Raw genomic sequence first — 25,500 nt, 5'->3', positions numbered from 1 at the left:
CTGCAAGGCTGCTTTGAGTAGAAGTCAATGTTTCACAGCATTTCCCGGCTTCCTGCTTGTCTTCCCCGCAAATGCAACAAGTGAGGATCCCTTATCAGGTGCCTGGTGCCTAGGGATTGTTGGGGGCCCTGTGGGAAGAGTGCCCCAGAAGGATTGCCTGATGCCGGTGAAGGTCAAAAGGAAGAGCTTTCCTTTTCTTATCTCCCTTCATCTAGGATTCAAGGATGGCCCAGGAGGAAAGAAAAGGGGGGTGGGGGGAGAGAGAGAGAGAGAGAGGGAAAGAACAGGAGCTTTTAGTAAAGAAGAAATGAGAGGATCCTGGGGGAACTGATGAAAACAGAATGGAAGGGGGAGGAGGGTGCAGAAACTGAGGGAATGGAGTAAGAAAGTAGGAAATACAGGAGTTTGAATACTTGCGTCCTCTGTGGAGAACCTGGGAAATCACATGGCTACCTCCTCTGGGGCAGAGATGTCTGTAAAAGCCTAGGTGTCTGTGTGAGGGCTGAACTCTAGAGCTTGAAGGCCCAGAAACACTCATGCCTTCTGCATTCTTCACCCTCCTTTGGAGCTCTCCTGGTCTGTGGTGGGAGCTGGGAAGGTTCTACTCTCATAGGGGGTCTGGGGACAAACCCAGCATGGGGAGAGTCAGCAAAGATCTGCCAGAACTAGAAAGATGGGTACTGTGCACCTGTGTGCCAGTCCGGGCAATGTTGTAGGCACAAGCAGACTAGAAGCTGGGTCTCTGTCTCAGCTTCCAAGAGAAAACTCAGGGGCAATTCCTTTTTTTCAGGTATCAGGCACTTGCCCAGGGGCCAGCAACCAAAGAAGAGCTCTTTGCCTTACCTGCCCAGGTGTCCCTCACTGGAAAGTTTTTTTTTAATATGTACTCATTGACAGAAGTTTATTTAAAATAAAGAATGAAATTACCTTTAATACATATTAATTCTAAAATAAAAATATAGGTCTATAGGGTGGTAAGTAAAGATCATCTTTAATTGAAGTATTTGTTAGCATCATGATTGTATTAACTTGTATTATGTTAACTAGATCATTTGACAAAAGTTAAGGGCAAGCCTGAGAATAGGTATTGAAATGGAGCTGATTTCATAGACTTTTAGAGTAGGCAGGGCCTTTAGATGCATCCTATCTTCTTCTCTTACAATACAGAAGTAACGAAGGGGTTAAGTGACTTACCAGGGAAGTTAAGGCACTTGCACAAAGTTACACAGCTAATTAGTGGTAAAGCCAGAGTAAGTCCTGGCTAGGGCTCTGACTTTTTTTCCTGTGATACGCTCATTCTCTTTCATTAACATCTCATAGTTTAGTCCCTACCTTATTCAATGGAGGCAGAGTCTGCCTCTACCTACTACAGGCAGAAAGCATAAGGGTATATATTGGGACAGGGTCTGGGGGTTCCAACATAGCTGTGGGACAAGGTCGGGGGCCCTTATGTTCTCTTAGTTGAGCCAAGAATGACATTTCAAATCCTGGAATCTTGTTCCTCATGCCTCATTTTCCCCAGTCCTTCAGGCCCTGAGTAGAGGGACATGGAGAAAATTAGACTGACCAATACATAGGTGGAGGAGTGGCCTCTTTGTGCTGCAAAAAATAGGGAAACAAGAGGTATAGAAGAATATTTCAAGGTTTTGATGGTCATTAGATGGCTGATATGAGATAGGCCATGGGAGTTCCTCTGCCTTACCCAGAAGGCCAGTGTGTCTTAGGGAAGAACTGATCTTTTTTTTTCTTGTGGCATCTCAGTTCAAAGATCCTTCTGTACCCTACAGGCCTGAATCCTGGGGTATCTGAGTCTTCATGCCTCTCTAATGGCTTTCAGGATTTATCAAGCCTGAGGTCCCTTCCTGAAGGGTAACAACACTGAGGCACAAAAGCTGGGAAAGAGGGGGCCAGAAAATGGGGTGTGTGAGGTAAGGGGTTTCTGGGGCATTGGTTTTATTACCCAGCCCGTGTCATTTAGCACCGCCCCTTCTTTACCCCACCCCCCAGGCAGCATCGATGGCCCCAGGGGCAGGAGCAATGACACCCGTTATTCACCATCCTTGGCCAGGCACAGTGCCAGCTTCTGCTTCCCAAGACCCACAGGCAAAGCCTCTCACCTGGGGGAGAAAGGATGGAGCACAGCCTTTGACCTGACCAGTGCTCCTGAATGTGCCACTTTTGTTGCTTTGAGGGGACTTGAAGGCCTCCTCCTAGAGAGCAGAGCCCCTATAGTGTGTGTGTTGGGGGATGGGGTAAAAGGAACAGGAAATGTTCCTCTAGACCAGGTGGTTTGGAGTCTCATTCTAGTTAACATTTTGGAGACATGCTCTGTGGGGCTTGGTGTCCTCCAAAGTGTCCCAAAAAGTTCCAATATTCTGTGACAATATCTGTGATGGATTTATTCACTCATAGAGCAAACAAACTTCCATTGAGCAGCAACTATGAATCAAGCTAGGTGAAAGGGATACAGGAATGAGAAGCTACTATGATGACTCCCTCCTGGTGGTGTATCATTTACATTGTCTTTTGGAGGAAGGAAACCAGAAAGGGCCCAAACAGAAAACAGGCCCCACGATGCCAAATATCTGCATTTACTCTGTTTCCAAGGGACTGTCAGTGAGACCTTGGTGTTTCAGCGGCTTCGTGCAAACAGTTCCTCAACCCTGGGCAGTCAGATGTCCTTCCCTGTCCAGAACATACTAGAGGGGTTGCTGGAAGGCCAGCCAGAGAAAGGGGCCAGTGGAAACTTGAGGATTGGGAAGAATTACAATCCCCTTCCTCCCGGGGAGAAAAGTGAAAGACTGTCTTCACCTGACAACCCCAGACCCTTTTCCTTGCCTCTGGGTTTCTCCTCCTCCCCATGCCACCTCTGGCCTCATAATTGATAGACTTCATGGAAATAGTCTGAGATTGGGTGCTAGGATAGTTTAACAGGGCTAGGGATCTAGCAGTGTTCACTGACCCGCCACCATCTGAATCACTCTTGCCTTAAAGAAACAAAATGTGTCACCACACCTGTGTATGTGCAATAAGAACATTTTCTCTCTTGACACACTTCAGAACAAGGTTTCCCACCCTCCCAGGAGGCTGTGTTACTGTGGTTTTCCCTCCTCCCTTTTTCCAGAACTCAGAACCAGAAGGATCTCTCTCAATGGCCAAGTGGAGAGGCAACTGTTCAAAGAATGCCCAAGGTGCGGTTGGCCTCTGTCTCCCACACTGCCTGCCACCAGGGCACCACTCTCAATCTCCTAACTGCGGGGAGAGGGCGCAACCCCTAATTCTATTTGTGATCTCTCAGTCTGTTGACGTGCCCTTCACCCCCGGTACATGCGCTGCAACCGAATTCACAGAGCATCCTGTGGCGGGGCAGAACCGGAAGCCAGGCCCTGGGTCCCTAGGCCTCTGCGTCTGCTGCGGGGACGCCATGAGCTAGGAGTGCGCCTGAAAGCTGAGGCCCCTGCTCCCAATGCTGGGAAGCCACAGGGACCTGCGTCCAGCCAGGGTCCACACCCAGAGACTCGAGTGCACGCCTGTGCAAGCAGCAGGACACTGGGCCCCGAGGGTGAACAGAGGAGGAAGCTGTTGGCTCTTCGGGGCTCATCAGGGCCGAGGCTCATCAGGGCCGTGGCACACCAGCATACCGGCCGGGGTGAGCAGGACGCTTCCATCCACTGCTGTGTCCAACTCAAAGAACCGGCAGCTTGGACTTTTACTGGGGGCGGTTTCCGCGCTGCCACATCTCATTCCTGCATTCGCTGAGGTCTGGGGACTGGATGAGAAGTGGAATCCAATGCTCTAGAACAGGGCGGCAGCTACTGGACATCCACTTGCCCCACTCCCATGTCCCCTTCCCTCCATCGAGTTTATTGGGCATTAACTAAGTGCCAGGCGTTGCTGGGTGGTGGAGTTACAGAGAGAAATGAGGCCACACAAGTAGCTTCCAAAACCGAGTGGGTAGGGGAAATTAGGGAAGGCTTCCTAGAGGAGGTGACTTTTCTGCAGATGCTGAAGCATGAGTTCACCAGGGAAAATCAATGGAGATAGAACAGTGCATGCCAGGAGAGGTAAATGTGTGTGTGGCCACAATATACGGTCTCCGTATGCGCTTAGCAAAGCAGGGTCATAGACAGACAAAAAAAAAGTATTTGGTATTTTAAAGAAGGTATGGAGGTAGCCATCATGGGAAGGATCAGAACTTTGGGACTTCTTTACACTTATTTCCTGGTTGTGTACTGTTTTTATGTTTTAATTATTGGTGGGGGCGGGGGTGGGGGGAGGTCGGGCCTCACAACCTTTCTGAGCCTGCTGGGGCGGCGGCGAGGTGTCCGAACCACTGAAAGCTGAAAGGCGGGTCTCCGCTTTCAGACCAGTCATCAGTAAAGATGGTGTGTATTGCGGGCTAGAGAGACTAGCAGCAACAAGGGGCGAGCGGGGGACAGGGCGGCTGGAGGGCAGCTCTGCTTCTCTGGAAGGTTCTTCAGGCCAGCCCCAGTGCCCACCTGTGGGAACGGTCAGCCAGGAGGCGGAAATTCTTCCCCTCCCTCACCTTAGGTGGAGGCTGCCAGGAGTCTCTGTGCCCAGCTCTCGCGCTTCTGGTGCTTCTGGTGGTGTCTTCTGCTCCCCTACCCCAGGGGCTGTTCTGCGGCTTCCACCCCCTCCCTTCCCCGCAGCTCCTATCTCGCTGCCTGCTGCTAGGCCCCCGACAGTTTCTTCTCCAAGTCCTAGCGGCCTCTGCTGTCACTAGCAACAGCATTTATTGAACCCCTATTGGGGAAAGGAACATTTAATCTTTAACACGATTCTGACAGATTTTATTTTAAAGATCGAGGACGCTCATTAGAGTAGTTAACTCAGCCCTAGTGAGTGGCTGACCTGGGGTATGAACACTGCACTAAGCCTACTATACATGTAGCTCTTGGCTCTCTCCCTAGTTCAAAGCACCAGCTGGAAGGCCCAGATGTGCCTTTGCAGTGGCTAAAGCCCCTCTTACAGGCCAAGAACTAAACCTCCTGTTTCTGCTCAACCGCATTGGGACTGCCCATTAGCCCTCTTAACACTGCTGTTCCCTCCAGCCCCCCAACACTTTCCTCCCCAAGGGACATCAGCAGCCCCCTTTGGTCTGGTTGGGGAAGTCATGAAAAAAATCCAAGGTGGGGCCAGTGGAAGAAGCTGCTGGACACTGCCTTTCAGGATCACACAACGAAAGCCAAGCCCCACTCAACTCTGGAAAATGAAGTTATGCAACCCTGCGCCCCTCTTCCCAGGGAGGTCAGCTCCCTTGTTCCCTCAGATAGGCAGCAAGTGGCATCCTCACAGCACCAGATCCTGGGAGATGAACGGACTAGGCTGTCCTCTGCTTAAATCCCTGATCTCTAGGGCCCAGAGAACCCATTGCTCTCAACGGTCAGGTAGTGGGAGTAATTAGGAGTCAGAGAAAACCTCATTGGATGCAGTTGCTGGATGAGCCCCAGTGATCCACCTCTCCCAGAGGTAGGCATGGATGGGGTTCCTACCATTGTTTGACTGTTACCTCCCACCTTTCAGTCTCTAAAGGGGAGGATCTTGGATGCTAGCTAAAACAAGGTCAGAAAGCTTTGAGAAACAGCTTCAGGCAGTGGGTGTGTGGAGCCCTTAAAGACTATATTTCCTCCAGGTCCACACTATTCCTGGATTCTCGCTTCACAAGAAAATAAGATAGCAAAGGAAGTGCTCCTAGGCCAACTGAAAGCTGAAAGGACCAGACTCTCACTAGCATTAGGCAGTGTATCAGGGACCTACCTAAGTTCTGTGAAAGCTTGGTGGTGTCTTCCAAGGTAGGAAATAAGTCAGGCCAACTGGAGGTTGCCCTGTCTGGACAACTGCCATACCGGAGAGGCTTCTGAAGACTTGAAAACAGCCACTTTAACTTTTAGAGGTATAGGGCTAAGTAAGAGACAGGAAAGGAGAGAAATGAAGCAAAAGAGAGGCTAGGCCCTCTTGGACTTTCAAAACATGCCTTTGAGAGTTGCCACTCAGGATGCAATCCTTGGATTAAATTTGATCCTCTTGTTAAAACAGGGCATAAAATTTATTTACAAATATCTGTACAGTTTGAGTGACAGGCCAGGATTTCACAGAAACAAAGGAAACAAAAACATTCTTTCTGAAGGGAAGTTGCACTGTCAGAAGGCAAGACAGACAAACAGACCTATACATCATGAGCTAGGCATATGGACACTGGCCTTTTTGCTTCTTAGAAGGTAGCGAAAAACGTATAAAACAGCCTTAGGTACTGCACCCTTCCATACTGAACCACACTGGCATGTGTTTGTGGAACAAGGGGCCCCTACAATTTCCCAGCACAAGAACTACCATGAACCACCAAGAAACCCAGTTGATTCTATAATTTCATGACTTATGCTTGGTCAAGATCTCAGTTCAGAGGCCCTTCCTTAGGTGAGATGGAGCCAAGTACTTGGTTTTGATACTAATTTCCAAGCAGGCTACTCAGGTGATAAGTTAACTTTCGGTCTTCTTTGGTTTTTCTCCCTGTTGTTTTGGTTTCTCAGAATGAAAGTTTCAGCAGCTGCATGTGGGGAGGTAGTGGCGAGGCGGCTACAGTGTGATGCAGTTTTAATAAAAATTTTATTACACAGCCATAATATAATTGACACTTCTCCAAATCCAAATGATACTAAATACAGATCTACATGGTGGATCAGAATGGCTCCAGCAAATTATATGGATTCTATAATTTCATGTTTTTTAAAACCAGAAAGAGAAAAAAGTCCAAGTTCATCATGATCAAAGGTCCCAGCAGCCTCCAGAACTTTGCCGGAGTCCACGCAATGTTTAACAGTTTGTGATTCTACATTTACACAATAGTCTATAAAGGGTTTTGGTCAATGGACTATTCAAGTATATATGATTTTAATGAGTCCATCACCACTCCTTTGCCCAACTGAACTGTGTCACAACTACCACATAGCTGTGTCACAGTCATATTTATCCATTTTACAGTCACAATACTTTTTAAAAACCATCCATTACTGTTTTTTTTTTTAAAATAAAAAAGTGTAAACTAAGTTAAAGCAATGCTGAAGCTCTACTAAACCCAGAAGAGTTACCAAGTCCATTTTTATGTTTAAATACAACTTCACTCTGTGGTTTCCCATTATCCTACTTCCTTATTGAAAAGTAGGGTGAAGAAGTACAAAGCAGAACTTCTAGATTCCTCTCCCTCTTGTGGGAATCAGCAGCTCTCAGCTCTTTCTTTAGCTTAGTTCTTGGTATATATAGTCAGCTGTACTTTGTTCTGAAAAGATTTGTTAAATGCCACTTTTATTTACACTTGGAGCTTTACACCTGAGAATGATTATCAAGCAGTCAGCTTATCTCTTTTCAAACATTTCATAAAGACATACATACTTCTTTGCTGGCTTCACCCTAGCTGCACAACAATATATATGCTTACCATATATATATGTATACACACACATAAAACTGCACATGCTTTTAACATTTGCAACCTAAATCTTTTTGTGTTCGTTCTCTCCACATCATGTTGAATACTTTCTCTTAAAAACAAAACATTATTCTTGCTGAAACAGCTGTAAAACAGAATCACTAGGAAAAGATAAGTACATGAGGTGGGAAAAAAGACTCACGCTAGATTCAGCCAAGAAGCTGTGGGCTACACCCTTGGGATGAGCAATACATCTGCACTGCCCTCCCTGGTACCTGACCGTGGGCTTCCCTCCCACCTGCAAGGACACAGCCTACAGGGCAGGGACCAAACTGGGGAGTTTTCTCTAAGGTAGGGAGGTGATGGGGAAGAGGAGGTAGGGGAGGGGAAGTTACACAGCTACAGCAGTCAGGCCTGTTTAGTAAGAAGAATCACATTTAATGAGTTTCTTTCTTGCAGTTTCAGATGCTTGAGTACAGGTGAAAAAAATCTGAAACAGCTATAGATAGACCCAGGACAGACTGATACAAAGAGTACTGCATTTAAAAAAAATGATTAAAAAAATCCACACACTTATAGACACACACACACACACACACACGCTCTCACTCACTCTCTCAAATAGACCCCCCTCCCTCCCCATAAATGTACATTTTTTTAAACTAAATTGGTTTTGAAAACCCGTCTTCCGCAGAGATGGGAAGAAGAGAAAGATGAGGAGGGAGGGAGGAGGACTGCAGATGACCAGAACTCACTCCCTCCACAAGGACCAGGTGCCAAATGTTCAATGGTTGGGTCAAAGGCAGTCAGTCCACAGAGGAGACTGCCCAGTGCTGCTGCTATCACCACCAGGGGCTCCAGCAAAAATCTCAGCTCCATGGTAATACTGAATGCGTGCAGTGTGGCCAATGAACTGTGCTGGTTTAAAAAAAAAAAAAAAAAAAAGGCAAACACAAATCTAAAGACATGGATAAAGCCCAAAAGAGCCCAGGACCACACTGGGTAAGCCCTGGGTAGGGGGGAGGGTTGGTGGGAGATGGTGCAGACAAGGGAGGTCTATACAGCAAATGGTTTATATTACAGATGACTGGCAGTTTAGAGTCTCTTCCCAGTTCTACTGCTGCTCCAGCCCAAAGAGGGCAAATTAAAGGAAAAGAGGAAAGGTCGGACACTGTGATGGGGCATGCAGGGTCAGAAGCAGCAGCCTGGGTGTGCTCAAATAAGCCCCCGTCGTTTTTTGTAGTCTTCCAAATTCAGAGATCTTCTTGGAGCCCCATCCTTGGCTGGTGGAGCCTTGGAGGTGATGGCCAAAGCCTTTGACTCTATGAGAAAGAAGAGCAAATTGGCAGCGGAGGTACCTGCAAAGTCCTTTTAGTCTTGTGCTTTACTCCTTCAGGTAGCTTCCTGACTGTTCCTGTTCCCTCTCACAACATACCTGCAGCCTCCATAAATATTGATGAGCTGACACCCCCATTTCTTCCCCAAAATAAGCTGCCTTACAGGCTGAGAGGGCCAGAGAGCCATCTGATCCTTGGCTATTACCACTCCCACCCTCACCTACCTGAGCTGGGAACTTGTAAATCAATCTTCACATCAAAATCATGTACTTTGAATAAATCTTCGGAGAGGTCACTGGCTGACTTAGAATTCAAATCTTTATCCTTTCCCTGACCCTGTAATGTGAAGAGAAAAACTAATTATAAAAGAAAAGTGAAAGTGGACTTCAAGTAGCAGCTGCCACTAATATAAAAGCTCTTGCTCAAGTTCATTACATTTTCCTACTAAAGTCCTTCTCTGAAAGGCCACAAAGAACTTTCTTTTCTGAAGCCTAAAAGCAAAGGCGAGAGAGGACGGGCTTATGTCTGTGGTGCAAAGGTAGAAAGGGTGAGTTTTAGATGGCAAACCACCTTCTGACTCAAGATTTCATGAATTCCTGAACCAGTTTGGGCTCCACAGGAGAAGGCCTAACTTACGCAGAAATATGCTTTAAATGGACAGTTTCTCTCAGTTTAACATTTTAGTTTTCAAAGAGCTTTCACTTTTATAGCTTATCCTTACATATCAACTGCTCCTAATTATCCTGTAGGTAGGGTATAGAGTGTTATTCCCATTTTCCATAAGAGAAAATGTGGATAAGAGAGCTAGATGTCAGTTGCCTAAATCACAGTCAAGGCCTTAGTCAATTAGTGGTGTTCGGTTTAGAATTTAGGTCATCTGACCAAAATTCCGTAGCTGATTATTACATTTGTACATAATTGGGATGAAGAAAGGACAGCCAAGTGGGACTCCATGTTCCTCCAGGTGGGAAAATCAAGCCCACCTGGAGGAACACTTTGGTGCCCAGGCCAGCAGCCAAGCTCAGTGGGCTATCCCAGGGTAGGGTAGTGCTGCACTTACCTTGCTCATTTCCTTTGGGACATCTGGTAACACTCCAGAACCGTATTTTGCATTCAGCTGGGCCAATATGGCAGCTTGTACAGCTGGGTCTCTGGACTGAGAAAGTAAGTTATTTTGCAGATTGTTCAATACTTGCACAGTCCTACTGTGATCCTTTCCCACCTACTACCACTACCATCATAAGCACCACAGTGGCCCAATCAGCAGCTCAGTGGGGTTTTCCTCAAGGTAGCAAAAAGAGGCAATTAAAAGCTTTGAAGCCAAGCCCAGCCCAGCCAGGCCCTAGGTAGGTGACCCAGCCTACACATTCCTAATGTCTATGGCAATGGTAAACACAACCTGGTACAGAGGGGTTAGTCCACAGGTTTGTATAAATCCATGCCAGGTTTTTACTACCTGTATGTCCTACAGCAAGATAAAAAAGGAAGTATCAAGACCCAAGAGTTTGAGGCAAGCAAATCCCACTAAGACAACATTATTTTTAACTTTTTTATTAATCTCCTAATGGAATTCATTTTATGTCCCAGAATCTAGGTCCTGACTAAAAACGTCCTCTTTAGGGCACTCACATTAGAAACGATGGTAGGTTTGCACTGCCGCCTGGTAAAGGGATCCATCTGTTGGTTTTTCATGTTGTGACTTTCAGCCTGAAACAGACAGCATGCATTATAGAACTGTATCTCCTTCCCCTCTCCTCCCATCCATCATAAGCTTATGTATAAGTAATAGTCTTTGCAAGGGCCTGAAAAAAGTCAAAAGCTATCTATCATCCTTTTTCCTTCGAGAACACCAAAGCAGATAAGGGGGCGACAACCCAAAGAACAAAACTGGAGGCTGATAAAAATAAATACCTGTGGAGTAGGATCTAAGGATGGGGAGGGGTAAGATAGGGCAGAAGACTGCTGCTTTTCATTATAAATTATATGGGTATATGTGTGCATACAGAGAGTACATATATGTTTAGTGTACAGGTTACTTCAACAATTCAAAAAATAAACTTGAACAAGATGTAGACAAGATTTCATAACATTTTATTAATTGAAATTATTTTTAGTGATCCAGATAAAGTTGTCTTACTCACCACAAGGGCCTTCTCAGACTCCACAATGTTCCACTCTCGGTTCCGCTGGTTAATGTAACTGGGAGGTGAATAAGAGAAATAAGTCAGTGACTGTGAAAGGAGGAAAGGAATCACTGAGCCCTGACGTGGGAGATATGTGGAGCTAGTGCAGCACAGAATGTACAAGGCCACAAGCTTCCCTAATAACTGTAGCAAGGTCCATGAGCCAAGGATAGGTGCTCAATGAAAACAGGCTCTGTAACACACCTGATAGCAGATATGTTCTTGGTCCGCTGGCGGTCCAGGGCCTCTGCCCGCTCCTCCAGCTCATTCAGCTGGTCCTGGATTTGTTTGGCCTTGTCCTGATCGCCCAGGTCCTCAGCCATGGCCTGTGCACAGAGAAAAGAGTAGGTTTTTGGTTATAACCATCTCCATATCAAATGTCCCCTGTCTTCTAACACAGGCAAGATATCTCATATCTTCTAGCATAGGCAAGATATCTCATATGAACAAATGACAGAAGTGAAAGAATACTGAAAACAAACTTTAAAAAAGCTAGGTATAATTTTTATATAGAACACCTTCCAGTATAGCTACCTGGCTCTGGGTCCCTAGTAGCAGTGATGTGTAACATTAACCTAAGAACCCAGGCCCCCTATGGCTAACTTACCCCAACAAGGCTTACTCCATCTTGATGTAAAGAATAGAAAACCACCCACCACAGTTGGGCTTGGCAATATCATTTGTCTCTTCACCCCAGTGCTGACACTAGCGTGGGGCCTATAAAATTACATATGAAACAAAAGTGACTAGACAGTAAGGAGAATAAGCAAGAACAGTTGCAATTTATAGGAAGGAAAACCCTGCTACTACTAACATGGCAGAGCGTGAATAAGTCTAATTTCCACATATCCTTACAGGACAGGGAAAGAGGTTCGAGTATAACTCCTTACCTTTTCCTTTAGCAGCTGAGTCTTCTTCATAGCATAGTTGGGTGGAGCTTTCCTGAACCTTTCTTTTTCTTTTACAATCTGTACCAGAGAAGAGATACCAGCAGTGAGGTATTCCTAAACTATTTTGTAGACAGGCTAAGTGAGCCCATTTTGGAGATAAGCAGCTAGTTAAAAGGGAGCAGCTATTTCCTATAGCAGTGTCATGCCCAAGAGAGAGAGAGAGAGAGAGAGAGAGAGAGACAGACAGACAGACAGACAGACAGACAGACACAGAGAGAGCGCGCACGTGTGCATGTTCATTCCAAGGGATACTCTGAAGGAATATGTACCAGTAAATAGCAGCAGCCCAAAGGGCCTGGTACTGTACTGCTAGCCACTGTCCAAGAGAACAGAGATCAAAAACTTTTACCAAAATGTTCTGGAGAAAGAAAATTCTTGAAGGACCAAGACTAACAGAATACAGATCCCTGAATCCTGAATACATTTCTTTAGACAGACTTCAAATGAGAATGCATAGAAAAAATTCTTGATAAACTATAGACAGTAAGATAGTAATATCAGCATTCCTGAATCCTCAAGCATAGTAGCATAGCTAAAAACATCAAGATATAGGGAAAGAAAAGAAAATCATTCTTTTCTAACACTGGTCCTTGATGAACCTCTAGGCTCTGGGGCACCAGGTTTCTTACCTCTTCAATGTCCTGGTCATTGAATTTATAATTAAGAGCTTCTTTAATAGATAATTCCTTCTTATTGATCTCATCTAGAGTGGGCAACTGCATGCCAGCAGAGAACATCTGGTTCAAAACAAGATACAAGGTTATTAAGGAATTTTGGAAAGAGATGCTCTTAATGTTTTCATGAACAACTGTTAGGTAATGTCTATCCACTTACCGCTTCTTTCCACTTCATGAATTCGCTTTCAGTGAATTCTTGGTTTGAGACAAACTCTAGGCGGAATACTCGCTGGTCATTGCCATGCCTACACAAGAATGGGTATGTTGACTACAGTACCAGCAAAGCAACCCTCCCAGACTATGTACTACCTATCTCTGTGATTCTCAAACCTGGCTAACCTTTGGCATTGGTTAGGAAGATTTATAAAAATTCTAATGCCAAAGCATCACTGTAGATCAAATGAACCAGAATCTCTGGGAATAGGAACCAGGCACTGAAATTCAACAAACAAAACCTCCCAAGTTGTTCTTATGGGCAGCCAGGATTAAGAATCAAAGCTAGTGTTGGAAACAGATGGACCTGGCCAGTATTTCAAAAGACCAATTACTATAAAATCCATCATAGTCAACTGGCATCTAGAATATAAATTATGTAGATACCTGAATGACAAGGAAACTATTCATTAGAGAGGAAGAACACTGCCTTTCTACTGCCTGTTGTGCTGGCAAAGTTAAGTGAGTCAGGGACAAACACTAGCTGCACATTATGGCTATTGCCCTACCCCGCCTCAACTAGTTTTTTTAAAACAGACCAGGAGAGATGATGGGGATAGGATAAGGGAATGGAAGATCCATAGAGACAAAATTAGGCTCTAGTAGAGCCATGTCTATTACCTGATATTTGTAGTAATCATGGCAAACTGCTTATATTCTTTTCTATAGGGGGCTTTAGAATTTTCAGGCTCCAAAAAGGCAAAGACTTGTGTGTGTCTATTTTGTTCTTGCCTCTATCCTGATGCCTAGTATAGTAGCACGTAGCAGGCACTCAGTGAATATCATGTTACAGAAGAGGAAAATAAGTCCACAGAGGTGACGTGACTTGTCAAAGATCAGGTTAGTTAGTGACAGAGCCAGGATCAGAAGCAAACCTCCTGATTACGCTCAAGAAATACCAGCAGGGCTCTGAGAGGAAGGAGTCTCGCAACCTGACTTTTTTTTCCTGTATGTCCTACCACTTCATATCCCTGATATCCCCTATGACAGAGATATATCCCACTCTCTAGAGAGAAAGGCAGAATACAAATTTCCCTCCAAGTCCTTTAAAAACATCACATTAGGAGAGAGTAACAACCCACACAAACAGTGCCTATTTGCACTGTGGAAACAGAAGCTGCCATAGAAGCACCTCTCCTACCGTAGTTGTAGTCCTTTGTTTGTTCTGGTGCCTCCGAGCTGGTAAACTTTGGCGGTTTCCACAACACCTGTGATCTCAGCAACCTAAGTGAAAGGGCAGAGAAAACAGTAAAAAACAGATTCTTTCAGGGCCCTCCATATCATATTCTCTTTGGCTCAATCTACCTAAGTACAGACAAGCGACCCTTCACTGAGAGGAGCCCACAGCTGAAATATGTTCTGGCAACCTCTCTCAGGTTTAGAACTGATGGCCAACCACCAGGAGCCCTGTGCCCAGAGTAAGCAAGCACCAAGAGAGAAGCCAGTTAGCCTGGTGGGGCTCGTTAGAAGCTTCCTCTCCAACTTAATTATACCTTACTAGGAGATATACTTGGGATTTCAGAGGTTAGTTTTATCAACCAAATGTGAACACCACAGAGGTCAATTTCTATAGCCAGCTTTCCAGGACATGGTATAGCTGTCTTCAGAGGAGGAGGTAAACACATGTTAAAACCATACGACGCAGAACAAAAACAAACAAAAACAAAAAGCAAAAAGCAAACAGCTATGTTCTAGTCAACCAGACCACTGGAGCAGTGCTGGAGCCCACAAAATACCCTCTTTTAAGCTAGAAGGTTTTTTTTTTACAACCTCAATATAATCCCCTATTCCAGAAGTCACTTAATATGTAACATGGAAAATTTTCCTTTAAAGCAGGTCCTCAATGTCATTTTGCTACAACATTGATAAGAAAAAATTGATTCCCAGTTGGGACCACTGTCTGTGTGGTTTAAAAGTTCTCCCCATGTCTGTGTGGGTTTTCTCAGGGGACTCCAGTTTCCTCTGACTTCCCAAAGGTGGGCACATAAAGTGAACTGGAGTGTCTACGTTGTCTCAGAATGGGTGTGTGCATGCATGTGGGTGTGAGTGGCTCTGTGACGGAAGGGTATTCTGTCGGGGTGGGTTCTTGACTTGAGCTCTGAACTACTGAGACAAGCTCCAGGCACCCATGATCTTGAACTGGAGTAGGAGGATTGGAAAATCATTACCTCACTTCTTTTTATTTTTATCAATCTTTCTTAATAAATGTTTCTTAAATATGTTTAAAACATTTATTTAAATGTTTAATATTAAAAGTGTTTTAGATCTCTATTTAGAAGTTTGGTGATTTTTTGTGATCAGAAATATGCCATAGGAACTTAACTTTTGTTTATATCAATTAGCCTATGACTAAAAACTGGTTTCATTGTATGTTGTTTTGTTTAAAGTCTCAGTTTCCAAGAACCTACCAATGATGTTTAGTGGGAACTTACTGTATTTATTTTTCAAATGAGCAAAGCTCCCAGATTATGTAACTTACAACGAAAACTTGTCTCCCTTCTTGCTTTTATGTAGAAGGAAGACAGAGAAAATTATTCTAAACCCAAACCTACCAGTCCCTTCAACTCCAAGCACTATCCCTGGCTGTGATCCCCAGGTACCTCAGACTGTCACTATTCTATGGGCATCTCGACTGGAGTCTATTTTCCCATCAAACAGAGGCTGAAGAGTGACAGATTTGTTCAGCAGTTCCAACTTCCAGTCAAGAATCATTCATTACATTTAAAACATAGACTACTGTCCAAGGAAGAAAACACTCACCCGGTAAACTGGTTTGCTATTGTGGTTTCCAATGCCAATCCGTACAAAGCATCCTGTGACAGTTTTAGCAAAAAAGGGCATGTGACACCAACGTTCTAGCTTATACCGTGATAATCGAACCCGATTCAATTCTTCGGGTAAGGAGACGGGTTGTGATTTTGGAGGGATCTCTTCTTTCCTATGAAGAACAAAGGGCACTGGAGAAAGTATTCATCATAAAAACATATCAAGATAAATAAATAATATCACTTCTTAAAACTTAATGCAACCCAAGTACATGTGATTAAGGCAAGAGGAGAAATAAGTGAATCAATAAAATAGTAAGAGAATCCTACTCCTAACCAGTAGGTGAACTGTCTTGAATAAGGCTGCCATCCCAGATAACCTATCAGTAAAAAAACTAATGGAAGCTCCGGGCCAATGTGAGGGTAAGATGAAGTCAGTTCCTACTTGCTGAGCCCAAATGAAATGTCCAGGGGTGAACGCCAAGAGCCAAAGGCAGTAAAGTATCTTTGGACTAGTATACTGAGACACTCAGCTCAGCAATTCAGGGTACTGAACCAAAAATAGTTCATAGTCCAAATGGCGATTTTGGAAACTACGCTAAGCTTCTTCTAAAAAAATCCACCTATCCTAACTACTAGACAAAAATGTATACATCTTACTCTTCTTCTTCATCGGATGACGATGTTCGGGATGAACGGTCTGATTTTTCACTGGACTTGTCATCCTCTTCCTCTTCCTCATCGTCAGAGTATACCTCACTGGTTTTTAATGGCTGTTTCTTGGCGAGGAGCTCAGCTAAAAAGAAAGGAGAAATGTTCACTTAGCCCCAGTATACAAAAAAAGGGCTGAGAGATTATTGCTAAGTGGGCAGAAAGGGTCACCAACTCTACTGACGGTGGCTTTTATTGCACTCACTACACTTGAAGGTGGGTAGAAAAGATGGAGGAAATTTTTTTTTGTCTTTAGGGAATCTCTGAGAAAAACTTGATATGGTAACTGTCTCAACTACTCAACTTTGCTGTTGTAGATAGAAAGTAGCTATAGACGATTATGAGACAAATGGTCGTCATTGTACTCCAATAAAAATTTATTTACAAAGTTAGTTTATCAACCACTGCTCAACATAAAAACTAAGGAGTGATTTTTAGGATACACAGTTAAGTGAAAGAAGCAAGGCAGAGAAAAGTGTCCACAGTATGCTACCATTAATCTAGGACAGGAGTTATATCTGTGTCCTTTTGTTTAAAGGGAAAATATTTTAAAAAATTTAAGTGGTTATCTATTATGGGAGGAAGGCAAGGGATAAAATAGAAAGTTATATGGAAGCTAAATTTTTTGAATAACCTTGTTTAGTAGATTTGCCTTTGCACCTGCTATTTTATATAATCATAAAATACAATAATAACTCAAACTCATGTCTACATTTCACAAGCAAAATGAAACAAAGTATTCATTTGAAGGCACCACCACAGAAAATGGAAATATAACCAGCAATTTTAAAACATAGTCATTTGAAAGTCACAATATAAACCAATGGAACAGAAATCCCAGAAATAAACACTTGCATGCATGTATGGTCAAATGTTTTTCAACAAGGGTGTCAAAACTATTCAATGGGGGAAACAACAATCTATTTTAAAAAAAAATGGTATTCATAAAACTGGATATCCCATAAGTAAAACCAAATAACAAAAAAATGAAGTTGGACCCTTACCTTATACCATATACAAAAATTAACTCAAAATGGATCAAAGACCTAAATATAAGAGCTAAAAACTATAAAACTCTTTAAAAGAAAACAGAGGAAAAGCTTCATGACAGTAGATTTGGCAACGATTTCTTGGTTAGACTACCAAGAGCACAGACAATAAAAGAAAAAAAATAAAGTTAAATAATAAAATATATGGTCTTTGCATCTGGCTTCATCAAAATTAAAATTTCTATGCATCAAATACATTATCAAGAGTGAAAAGACAACCTACAGAATGGGAGAAAATATGTGTGAATCATAGATATGATAAGGAATTAATATTCAAAATATAAAAAGAACTACAACTCAACAACAAAAAGATGTTAATTAAAAAAAAGATTTAAACAGACATTTCAACAATGAAGTTATCCAAATGGCCAATAAGCACATGAAAAGATGCTCAATATTATTAATCATTAGGGAAATGCAAATAAAAACCACAGTGAGATACCACTTCATACCATACCCACTAGAATAGTTACTATCAAAGAAGTCAATAATAATTGTTGAAGATGTGGAAAAAGTAGAACCCACAGATTGCTGGTGGGAATGCGAAATGATGAAGCCTCTGTGGAAAACAGTCTGGTAGTTTCTCAAAAGATCAAACACAGAGTTATTAAATGCTTCGACAATTCTACTCCTAAGTTTTTACCCAAGAGAAATAAAAGCATGTGTCTACTCAACAACTTATACACAAATGTCCATAGCAGCATTATTCAACAAATGGAAATAACAAAAATATCTATGAAGAGGTGAATGAATAAATAAAATGTGTTTATTCATACAACATAATATTATTTAGACATAAAAAGAAGTACTGATATATGCTACAAAATGCATGAACCTAGAAAACATTACGCTAAGAAGCCAGACAAAAAATATAATTTATAATTCCATTCACATGAAATGTCCAGAACAGGCAAATCCATAGAGATATAAAGTACATTAGTGGTTGCCTAGGGCTGGGGGATGATAAGTCTGGGGAGGGAGAGTGGTGGCTAAAGGATATGGGGTTTCCTTTTAGGGTAAAGAAACAGCTTAAAATCCACTGAGTTTTATTATAGAGCTCTGCGAATATACTAAAAACCATGGCCTTGTATACTTTAATGAGTAAACAGTATAGTATCAATTATATCTCAATAAAGTTGTTATAATAAACAAAATAAAAAACTCTGGCATCCTGATTTTGAAATGGACTTATGAGCATGCTCATGATAAATTTTATTGTTAAAAAAAAAAAATTCCAGCTTTGTACACTGAAAAAGTTTATATATAATAGCCAGCCTAGTAGCATAAGCTAGACTTATCTCTAGACTATGGTGTCTAAATACAATTTATCATAAAAAATGAACCAGGATTTCTTGAAGAAATGGCTGATTCCAGATCCAGAAAGCAAAAAGCTGTTAAAGAAGACTGGCGTCTCATGTCCAAAGGACTTGGGCTACGACTGGTTGAAGATGGGACATTATAAGTCTCAATAATAATAATAACTGCAATGAATTAAAATATATAAAGTATTTAAAAATCCATGAGTTCACAAGGATATTCAAAATAAACTAAAAAACCTTACTGATTACCTTTGGAAGGTAAGGAACTAACTCATTCTTTTGAAAACTAGTAAAAAAACCAAAAACCAAAAAACAAGAGTTTATTCTGCCTTTTTAAAAATATAAAATGGTTTTAATTAAATAGCTGATGAAAAGTTTCCCTTTATAGAAGTAAATCAGATAATAAATGAAGACAGAATGATAGATTAGACTATCACCAGATTATAATTCATAATGTATTAAATGATCTAGGTGATAATTATCAGTGGCTGCTGGAACAGAACATATTACCATTAATAATTCTTCACCTTCTCTGCACCTATGCCCTTTACCATGTGACTCAGTAGTTCACCCTAGTCATTAGTGTTGGGCTTGATCATATGACTGGCCAATGGAAAGAGCACAAACCTGAAATGGCCAATTCCAAGTCTAGGCCTTAAGAGATGTCTCATGTTTCCGCTTGTCCCTACTATACTTTTGCCATCACCATGAGAAGAATGTGTCCTGGGTATACTGGTCTGAGGAGGGAGAGACAGGTGGAACAGACCTGGTCCCAACCTATAGCTAGGGAATAATTACAGCTGAACTGCAAATGCATGAGCAGAAACAAACATCTGTTTATCTGAGTTTGGGGCAGTTTTTTGGTAAAAGCTAAGTGAGAACTGGTAGCATCACAAAATGAGACAAGCATATATTATGTGTCTCCTGGTGGTAGTATATACCATCACCTAAAACCCTTCCCCAAAACCAGAAAACAAAGTAGAAACAGAACAAATTCTCTAGCTTTGACTACAAATTACACTATATTTTGTGTTTGGAATTTCCCATAATAAAGAACTAAAAAATGGAAAAAGTAAAACTAGGCTCCAGAAAGTCAAATCACATGATCAAAGAAAGATACAACACAGCCATTCCCCACAACCCCCACTCACCTGTTCTGTTCTTCCGTTTTTCTCGCTCTGCTTTTAGCTCCTCCATGGCTTGAGATTTCTTATCTAGTTTCTCATCCCGTTTGGAACGCCGTTCCTTGTTGTGGGATGTTACCTGGGAAGGAAAAGATAATGTAGGATGGTTCTTTTTACCAGTTGCTCATGATATAACTTTCTATATACCCAACAATCAATCATTCAGTTCCTCGCTGTGGATCTATATTGGCTGCAGAAACTGAAACTTGTTTAAAGGGACAGAGCATCCTCTTGTGGACAAAAAGGATAGAGCAGTAAAGTCAGCCCCTGCATTACCTGCCTAATAAAAGGAAAGCCTAAGAATTATAATAAGCATTTTCAGGAAGGACATACAGATCATAGCTAGTATTTGTTGATATTGTCCACAAAGCCTTTTGTGATGAATAAAGACATGACTAATTTTCCCAGCTACATTTACTAGCATGTCCAGGATGACATACACTTGAGTAAATTGACCAATCTAGCTACCTGGGACAGGATGTATACTAACTTTCACATCAGTGGGCTGCCTTTTAAATGCAGACTTGAGTGAAAAATTCTTAAGGAGTTAATCTTAGCAGCTAAGGGTGAAATGATATGTCCAGAGAGTAATGAAACTTAGAAAAGGAAGACAACAAACAATAGTCTTGCACTAACTGACGTAGGCTGATTAATATGAACTCATCTTTTATATAAATTTATGTGCAAACTCTCCCTCATCCCTCTCCCTCTCTCAACAGAGATTTTACTCTTTGGATAATGAAGAGCATTGAATCTCCTACCTGAGATTCCTGAATCTGTGTCAGCTTTTTCTTTTCCTGCTCTTCTTCTTGCTTTTTCTTTTTTTCTTTCTTTTCTTTCTTTTTGGCTGTTTTTAGTTTTTTCTTGATTTCAAATCTAGTTAAAAGATATTTGTTTAGTTTTTAAGTGATAATGAAATATCTATAAAGACTGATTTCTATTAGGAGAAAGCAAGCAGGGGGAAGGAGTTAATAAACATTTGGCTTCCTGCAAGAAACTCCAATGTATGTAAGTACCATAAAAATATTAAAAATAAGTATATCAAAAGTACGTAAAAGCATTAGGTTGGAATAGCCTTAAAATGAGAGAAAATATTCAGGGTACTACTGTAATCCTATTGGTGACACACAGCTCTTCCTCAACCTTCACAAAGTAGAAGAAAACAGTTGATTTTTAGATCAACTCCAATGGTGTTGAATTACAAATAGAATGAAGCCATGGAGAGCCACTGTCACATTTTTAAGGTGGTCAAGACAAAGGCTGTATTTGAATCAGACTATTTTCTATCTTTCTTCATCATGAAACATGCCCTCCCCCTGCCAGTAAACTTGTGGATAAATATGCTATTCTCTTGAACAAATGGAATCTAGGCTCCCTCTCTATAATAAAAATCAGGATTTTATGAAATAAAACTATTTTTTTGTGTGAATTTAAGGAATTTATGGAGGGGATAAAGGAATATAATAAACATTTTTTCTTACTTCTTAACAGTACTTAAAAAAATTTATGTCCTTTTTACTCATTATTAAGGTTGTTAATGTACTTTTATAATGTGAGATGGAATATACTGTTATGAATTACTCCTTAAAATAATTCAACAACACATTCTTAAATATCCAATGTGTCAAAGAAGAAATCACAAAGGAGATTAGAAAGTAATCTGAGATGACTGAAAATGAATATACAACATATTAAAACTTACATGATGTAGCTAAAGCAGTGCCTAAAGGGAAATGGATAACTGTAAATGCCTATGTTAAAAAAGACATTTCAAATCAATAACTTAACTTCTACCTTAAGACAGTGGAAAAATAAGAGCAAACTAAATGTAAAACAAACAGAAGAATAAGAACAGAAATTAATGAAATATAGAATAGAAAAACAGTCTTGGTTAGACTGACCAAGAAAAAAAGAAAGACAACTCAAAACACAAAAATCAGGTATGAAAAAGGTGATATCACCAATAACCTTACAGAAATAAAAAAGTTCACAGAAAATACTATAAACAATGGTATGGTAACAAGTTAGGTAACTTAGAAGGAATGGAAAAATCTCTAGAAAGTCATAAGCTCCCAAACTTGACTCAAGAAGAAATAGAAAAATATGAATAGACCTATAAGAGATTGAATTAGTAATTTAAACACTTTCCACAAATAAAAGCTCAGGCACAGATGGCTTTCTTGGAGAATTCTACCAAATACTTAAAGAATTGTTACTAAGTCCTCATGAACTTCCAGAAAACAAAAGAGAAGGAAACAATTCTCAATTCATTCTATGAGGACAGTGTTGTTCTGATACCAAAACCAGATAATGGCATCACAAGAAAAGTACAGACCAATATCTCTTAAGAATACTGATGTAAAAATCAACAAAACAGTAGTAAATTGAGTCCAGTAACTTATAAAAAGGATTTATCTCAGAAATGCAAGGTTGGTTCAACATAAGAAAATCAATCATTGTAATATGCCACATTAATGTAATAAAGTACAAAACCCACATTGCTGCCTCAACACAGAAAAAGCATTTAACAAAATCCAACACTTGTCTTGATAAAAACGCTCAACAAACTGAACAGAAGAGAACTGCCTCAAACTCACAGAAAGACATCTATAAAAAAATCCACAGCTAATATAATACTTAATAATGAAAGACTGCATGCTTTCCCCCTTAAGATCAGAAGCAAGACAAGGATTATCCTCTCACCATTTCTATTCAACATGGTACTAGAAGAAAAAAAAAAAATCCATATTGGAAAGAAAGAAGTAAAATTAATCTCTTTTTGCAGATTACATGACCTTATCTTATATATAGAAAATCTTAAGAAAGCCACTATAAACTATCGAAACTAAATGAGCTCACTATGGCTGCAGGATACAAGAGCAACAGAGAAAAATTCATTTTATTTCTATATACTTGTAGTGAACAATTTGAAATTAACCAAGAAAACAATTCCATTTACAACAGCGCCCAAAAGAATAAAATATTTAAGAATAAAGTTAACAAATACTAAACTTTTACAACAAAAAAGTCAAACATTGTTGAAAGAAATTAAAAAATACCTAGAGAAGTAGAAAAGACACCATGTTCATGGACTGAAAGACAACAGTTTTAAGACGAAAATACTCCCAAATGTGATCTACAGATTTAAGATAATTACTATCAAAACTCATATGGGAATGCAAAGGGCCCCACAGAAACAAAAACAATTTTGAAAAAGAACAAAGTTAGAGGACTCACACTTCCCAAGTTAAAAACTATTAGCCACAGTAACCAAAACAGTATGGTACCGGCGTAATGAGAGACATATAGATCAAGGGGAGAGAATTTAGAGTCAACAAATAAACCCATATATCTATGGCTAATCGATTTTTGACAACAGTGCCAAGACTGGAGAAAGAATAGTCTCTTCAATAAGTGGTATTGTGACAGTATCTATATGCATATCTATATGCAAAAGAATAAAGATGGAATCCTACCTTATTCCACTTATAAAAATTATCTCAAAATGGATCATCAATGACCTATATATATGAGCTTACAAGAAAACACAGGGTTAAATCTTCATGACCCTGAATTTGACACTAGATTCTTAGATATAATATCAAGAGCTTGGGCAAGAAAAAAAATTGTACTTCATCAATATTAAAAAATTGGATGCATTAAACAACACTATCAAGAGTGAAAAATACAACCTACAGAATAGGAGGAAATAGATGCAAATCATGTATCTGATAAGAGTCTAGTAATCAGATTACATAAAGAACTCTTACAACTCAATAAGAAAAAGACAAGTAACTCAGTTAAAAAATGGACAAGGGCTTGGACATTTCTCCACCAAAGACATATAAATGGCCAATAGGACATGAAAATATGCTCAACATCATTAGTCAACAGGAAAATGTATGTCAAAATCATAATGAATTATACTTTACATCCATCAGGATAGCTATTATCAAAAAAGAGACCAGGTGCTGTAGGCGTAAAAAATAAAAAATAAGGAATTGTAAGCTGACAAGGTCCTTGCAATCTGTGAGGTCGACCAATGGTTGCCTCACCTAAAAAAATTAAATTTAATTTTAAAAAAAGAGAGAAAATAAGTGTTGGCAAGGATGTGGAGAAACTGGAACCTTTATACATTGCTAGTGGGAATATAAAATGGAGCAGGGGCTGTGGAAACAGTTTGATGGTTTCTCGAAAAGTTAAACATAAATTACTATATGATCCAGCAATTCCACTCCTAAGCATACACTCAAAAGAAATGAAAATAGATCTCAAATATTTGTACATAAATGTTCATATTAGCACTATTCAGCAAATAAGTGAAAACAACTCAAATGTTTATCAATAGATGAGTGGATAAACAAAATGTGATGTATATATAATGGAATATTATTCAGCCATAAAAAGGAATGAAGCACTAATATATGCTGCATGGATAAACTTCAAAAATTGCTAAGTAAAATAAGCTGGTCACAAAAGACTATATGTATGATTCCATTTAGCTGAAATGTCCAGAAATAGGCAAATCTATAGAGACAGGAAGTAGATTAGTGGTTGCCTAGAACTGGGAAGCTTGGGAGGAAATAGAGAAATGAATATCAATGAGTACAGGATTTCTTTCTGGGGAGATGAAAATGTTCTGAAATCAACTGTGGTGATGGTTACTCAACTTTGTGAAAATTTAAAACCATTCAGCTGTACACTCTGAATGGGTAGATTCTATGGCATGTAAAATATATCTCAATAAAATTATTTTAAAAGTTAATAACAGCTTACATTTACATAATGTTCTTATATGTATCATTTCACTCAAGGCTTACAATTCCTAAGGAGGCAGCTAAGGCAGGAAGAGGGAAAGTGACTAATTTGGATCACCCGGACAGTAAGTCTGACTTAAGGTAGACTGTCTGACTGAAAATGTCAGTGCTCTCTCTGTAACCAAACTATCTTTTATGCTACCTGCCTTCACCTTAAAAAAAAAAAAGGCAAAGGGTCTAACGACTGAAAATGACATCCCTCTACTGGTGCTGCTGGCTATAACATGGGATGCTAATTGTGTTTACAGTAAATGATCATCATTATGATTAAATGAGATTTATATAAGATCTTTATTAAGTGGAAAAAATGGAGGAAATTTCTGAGTTACTCTACTGCACTGCCTTGCAGCTGAACAAATGAGCTATGAAAAAAAATCTCAATTTTCTGTGAATGGCTCTGAACTTCTGTCTTAATTATCATCACTGTAAACATTCTTCCAGTCACCAAAAAAGGTCACTGAATCAGTCGACTGTTTCATTCACATAAAGTGAAAATTATAAAAATCAAGCTTAAGATAAGCCACCCATTACTCTTGAGCTACTCTGTGATTTTATCATAGGGTCCTACTGGCCTTATATAATAAGAACCTCCTGTTATGCTCCCCACAGTTCAAGAACACACATTTTAGAAGTCATCCCTAACCATCTGGTAACTCTGACACAGTTTCTTTTAAGTCCTGTTTGTTCCAATACAGGTAACCTTAGAAGCACTCACACTCAAAACAAATGTCTATTACTTGCTTCTGACTAAAAGCCAAACATTCTTTTCTAGGATAACTCACCATACTTAGTATGGTCTCCAGAAGGGACAAACAGACTCCCAGATGAAATGGAACTAACTGCTGCCAAAG

General features: G+C 40.6%; 1 protein-coding gene across 2 annotated transcripts in view; it reads right to left on the bottom strand.

Moving 5' to 3' along the window:
* Positions 1–6,048: 6,048 nt before the first annotated feature.
* RTF1 (RTF1 homolog, Paf1/RNA polymerase II complex component) overlaps positions 6,049–25,500 on the bottom strand; it is a 42,134-nt gene continuing 22,682 nt past the window's right edge. For both annotated transcript variants that reach the window (XM_016152267.2, XM_016152268.2), the window contains exons 5-18: positions 20,594–20,708; positions 19,800–19,911; positions 16,230–16,365; positions 15,565–15,742; positions 13,946–14,028; positions 12,749–12,836; positions 12,544–12,651; positions 11,855–11,932; positions 11,169–11,290; positions 10,923–10,980; positions 10,411–10,488; positions 9,842–9,937; positions 9,006–9,117; positions 6,049–8,766 (exon numbers count right to left, since the gene is read on the bottom strand). In XM_016152267.2, the coding sequence (XP_016007753.1) occupies positions 8,660–8,766; positions 9,006–9,117; positions 9,842–9,937; positions 10,411–10,488; positions 10,923–10,980; positions 11,169–11,290; positions 11,855–11,932; positions 12,544–12,651; positions 12,749–12,836; positions 13,946–14,028; positions 15,565–15,742; positions 16,230–16,365; positions 19,800–19,911; positions 20,594–20,708 (1,471 nt within the window). In that variant the 3' untranslated portion in view covers positions 6,049–8,659. The remainder of the gene's footprint in view (positions 8,767–9,005; positions 9,118–9,841; positions 9,938–10,410; positions 10,489–10,922; positions 10,981–11,168; positions 11,291–11,854; positions 11,933–12,543; positions 12,652–12,748; positions 12,837–13,945; positions 14,029–15,564; positions 15,743–16,229; positions 16,366–19,799; positions 19,912–20,593; positions 20,709–25,500) is intronic.

Source organism: Rousettus aegyptiacus, unplaced genomic scaffold (assembly GCF_014176215.1).
Source record: "Rousettus aegyptiacus isolate mRouAeg1 unplaced genomic scaffold, mRouAeg1.p scaffold_m13_p_3, whole genome shotgun sequence".
Lineage (NCBI taxonomy): Eukaryota > Metazoa > Chordata > Mammalia > Chiroptera > Pteropodidae > Rousettus > Rousettus aegyptiacus.
The sequence above is the reverse complement of the archived record's forward strand: the minus strand, read 5'-3'. Positions and strand labels throughout refer to the sequence as shown.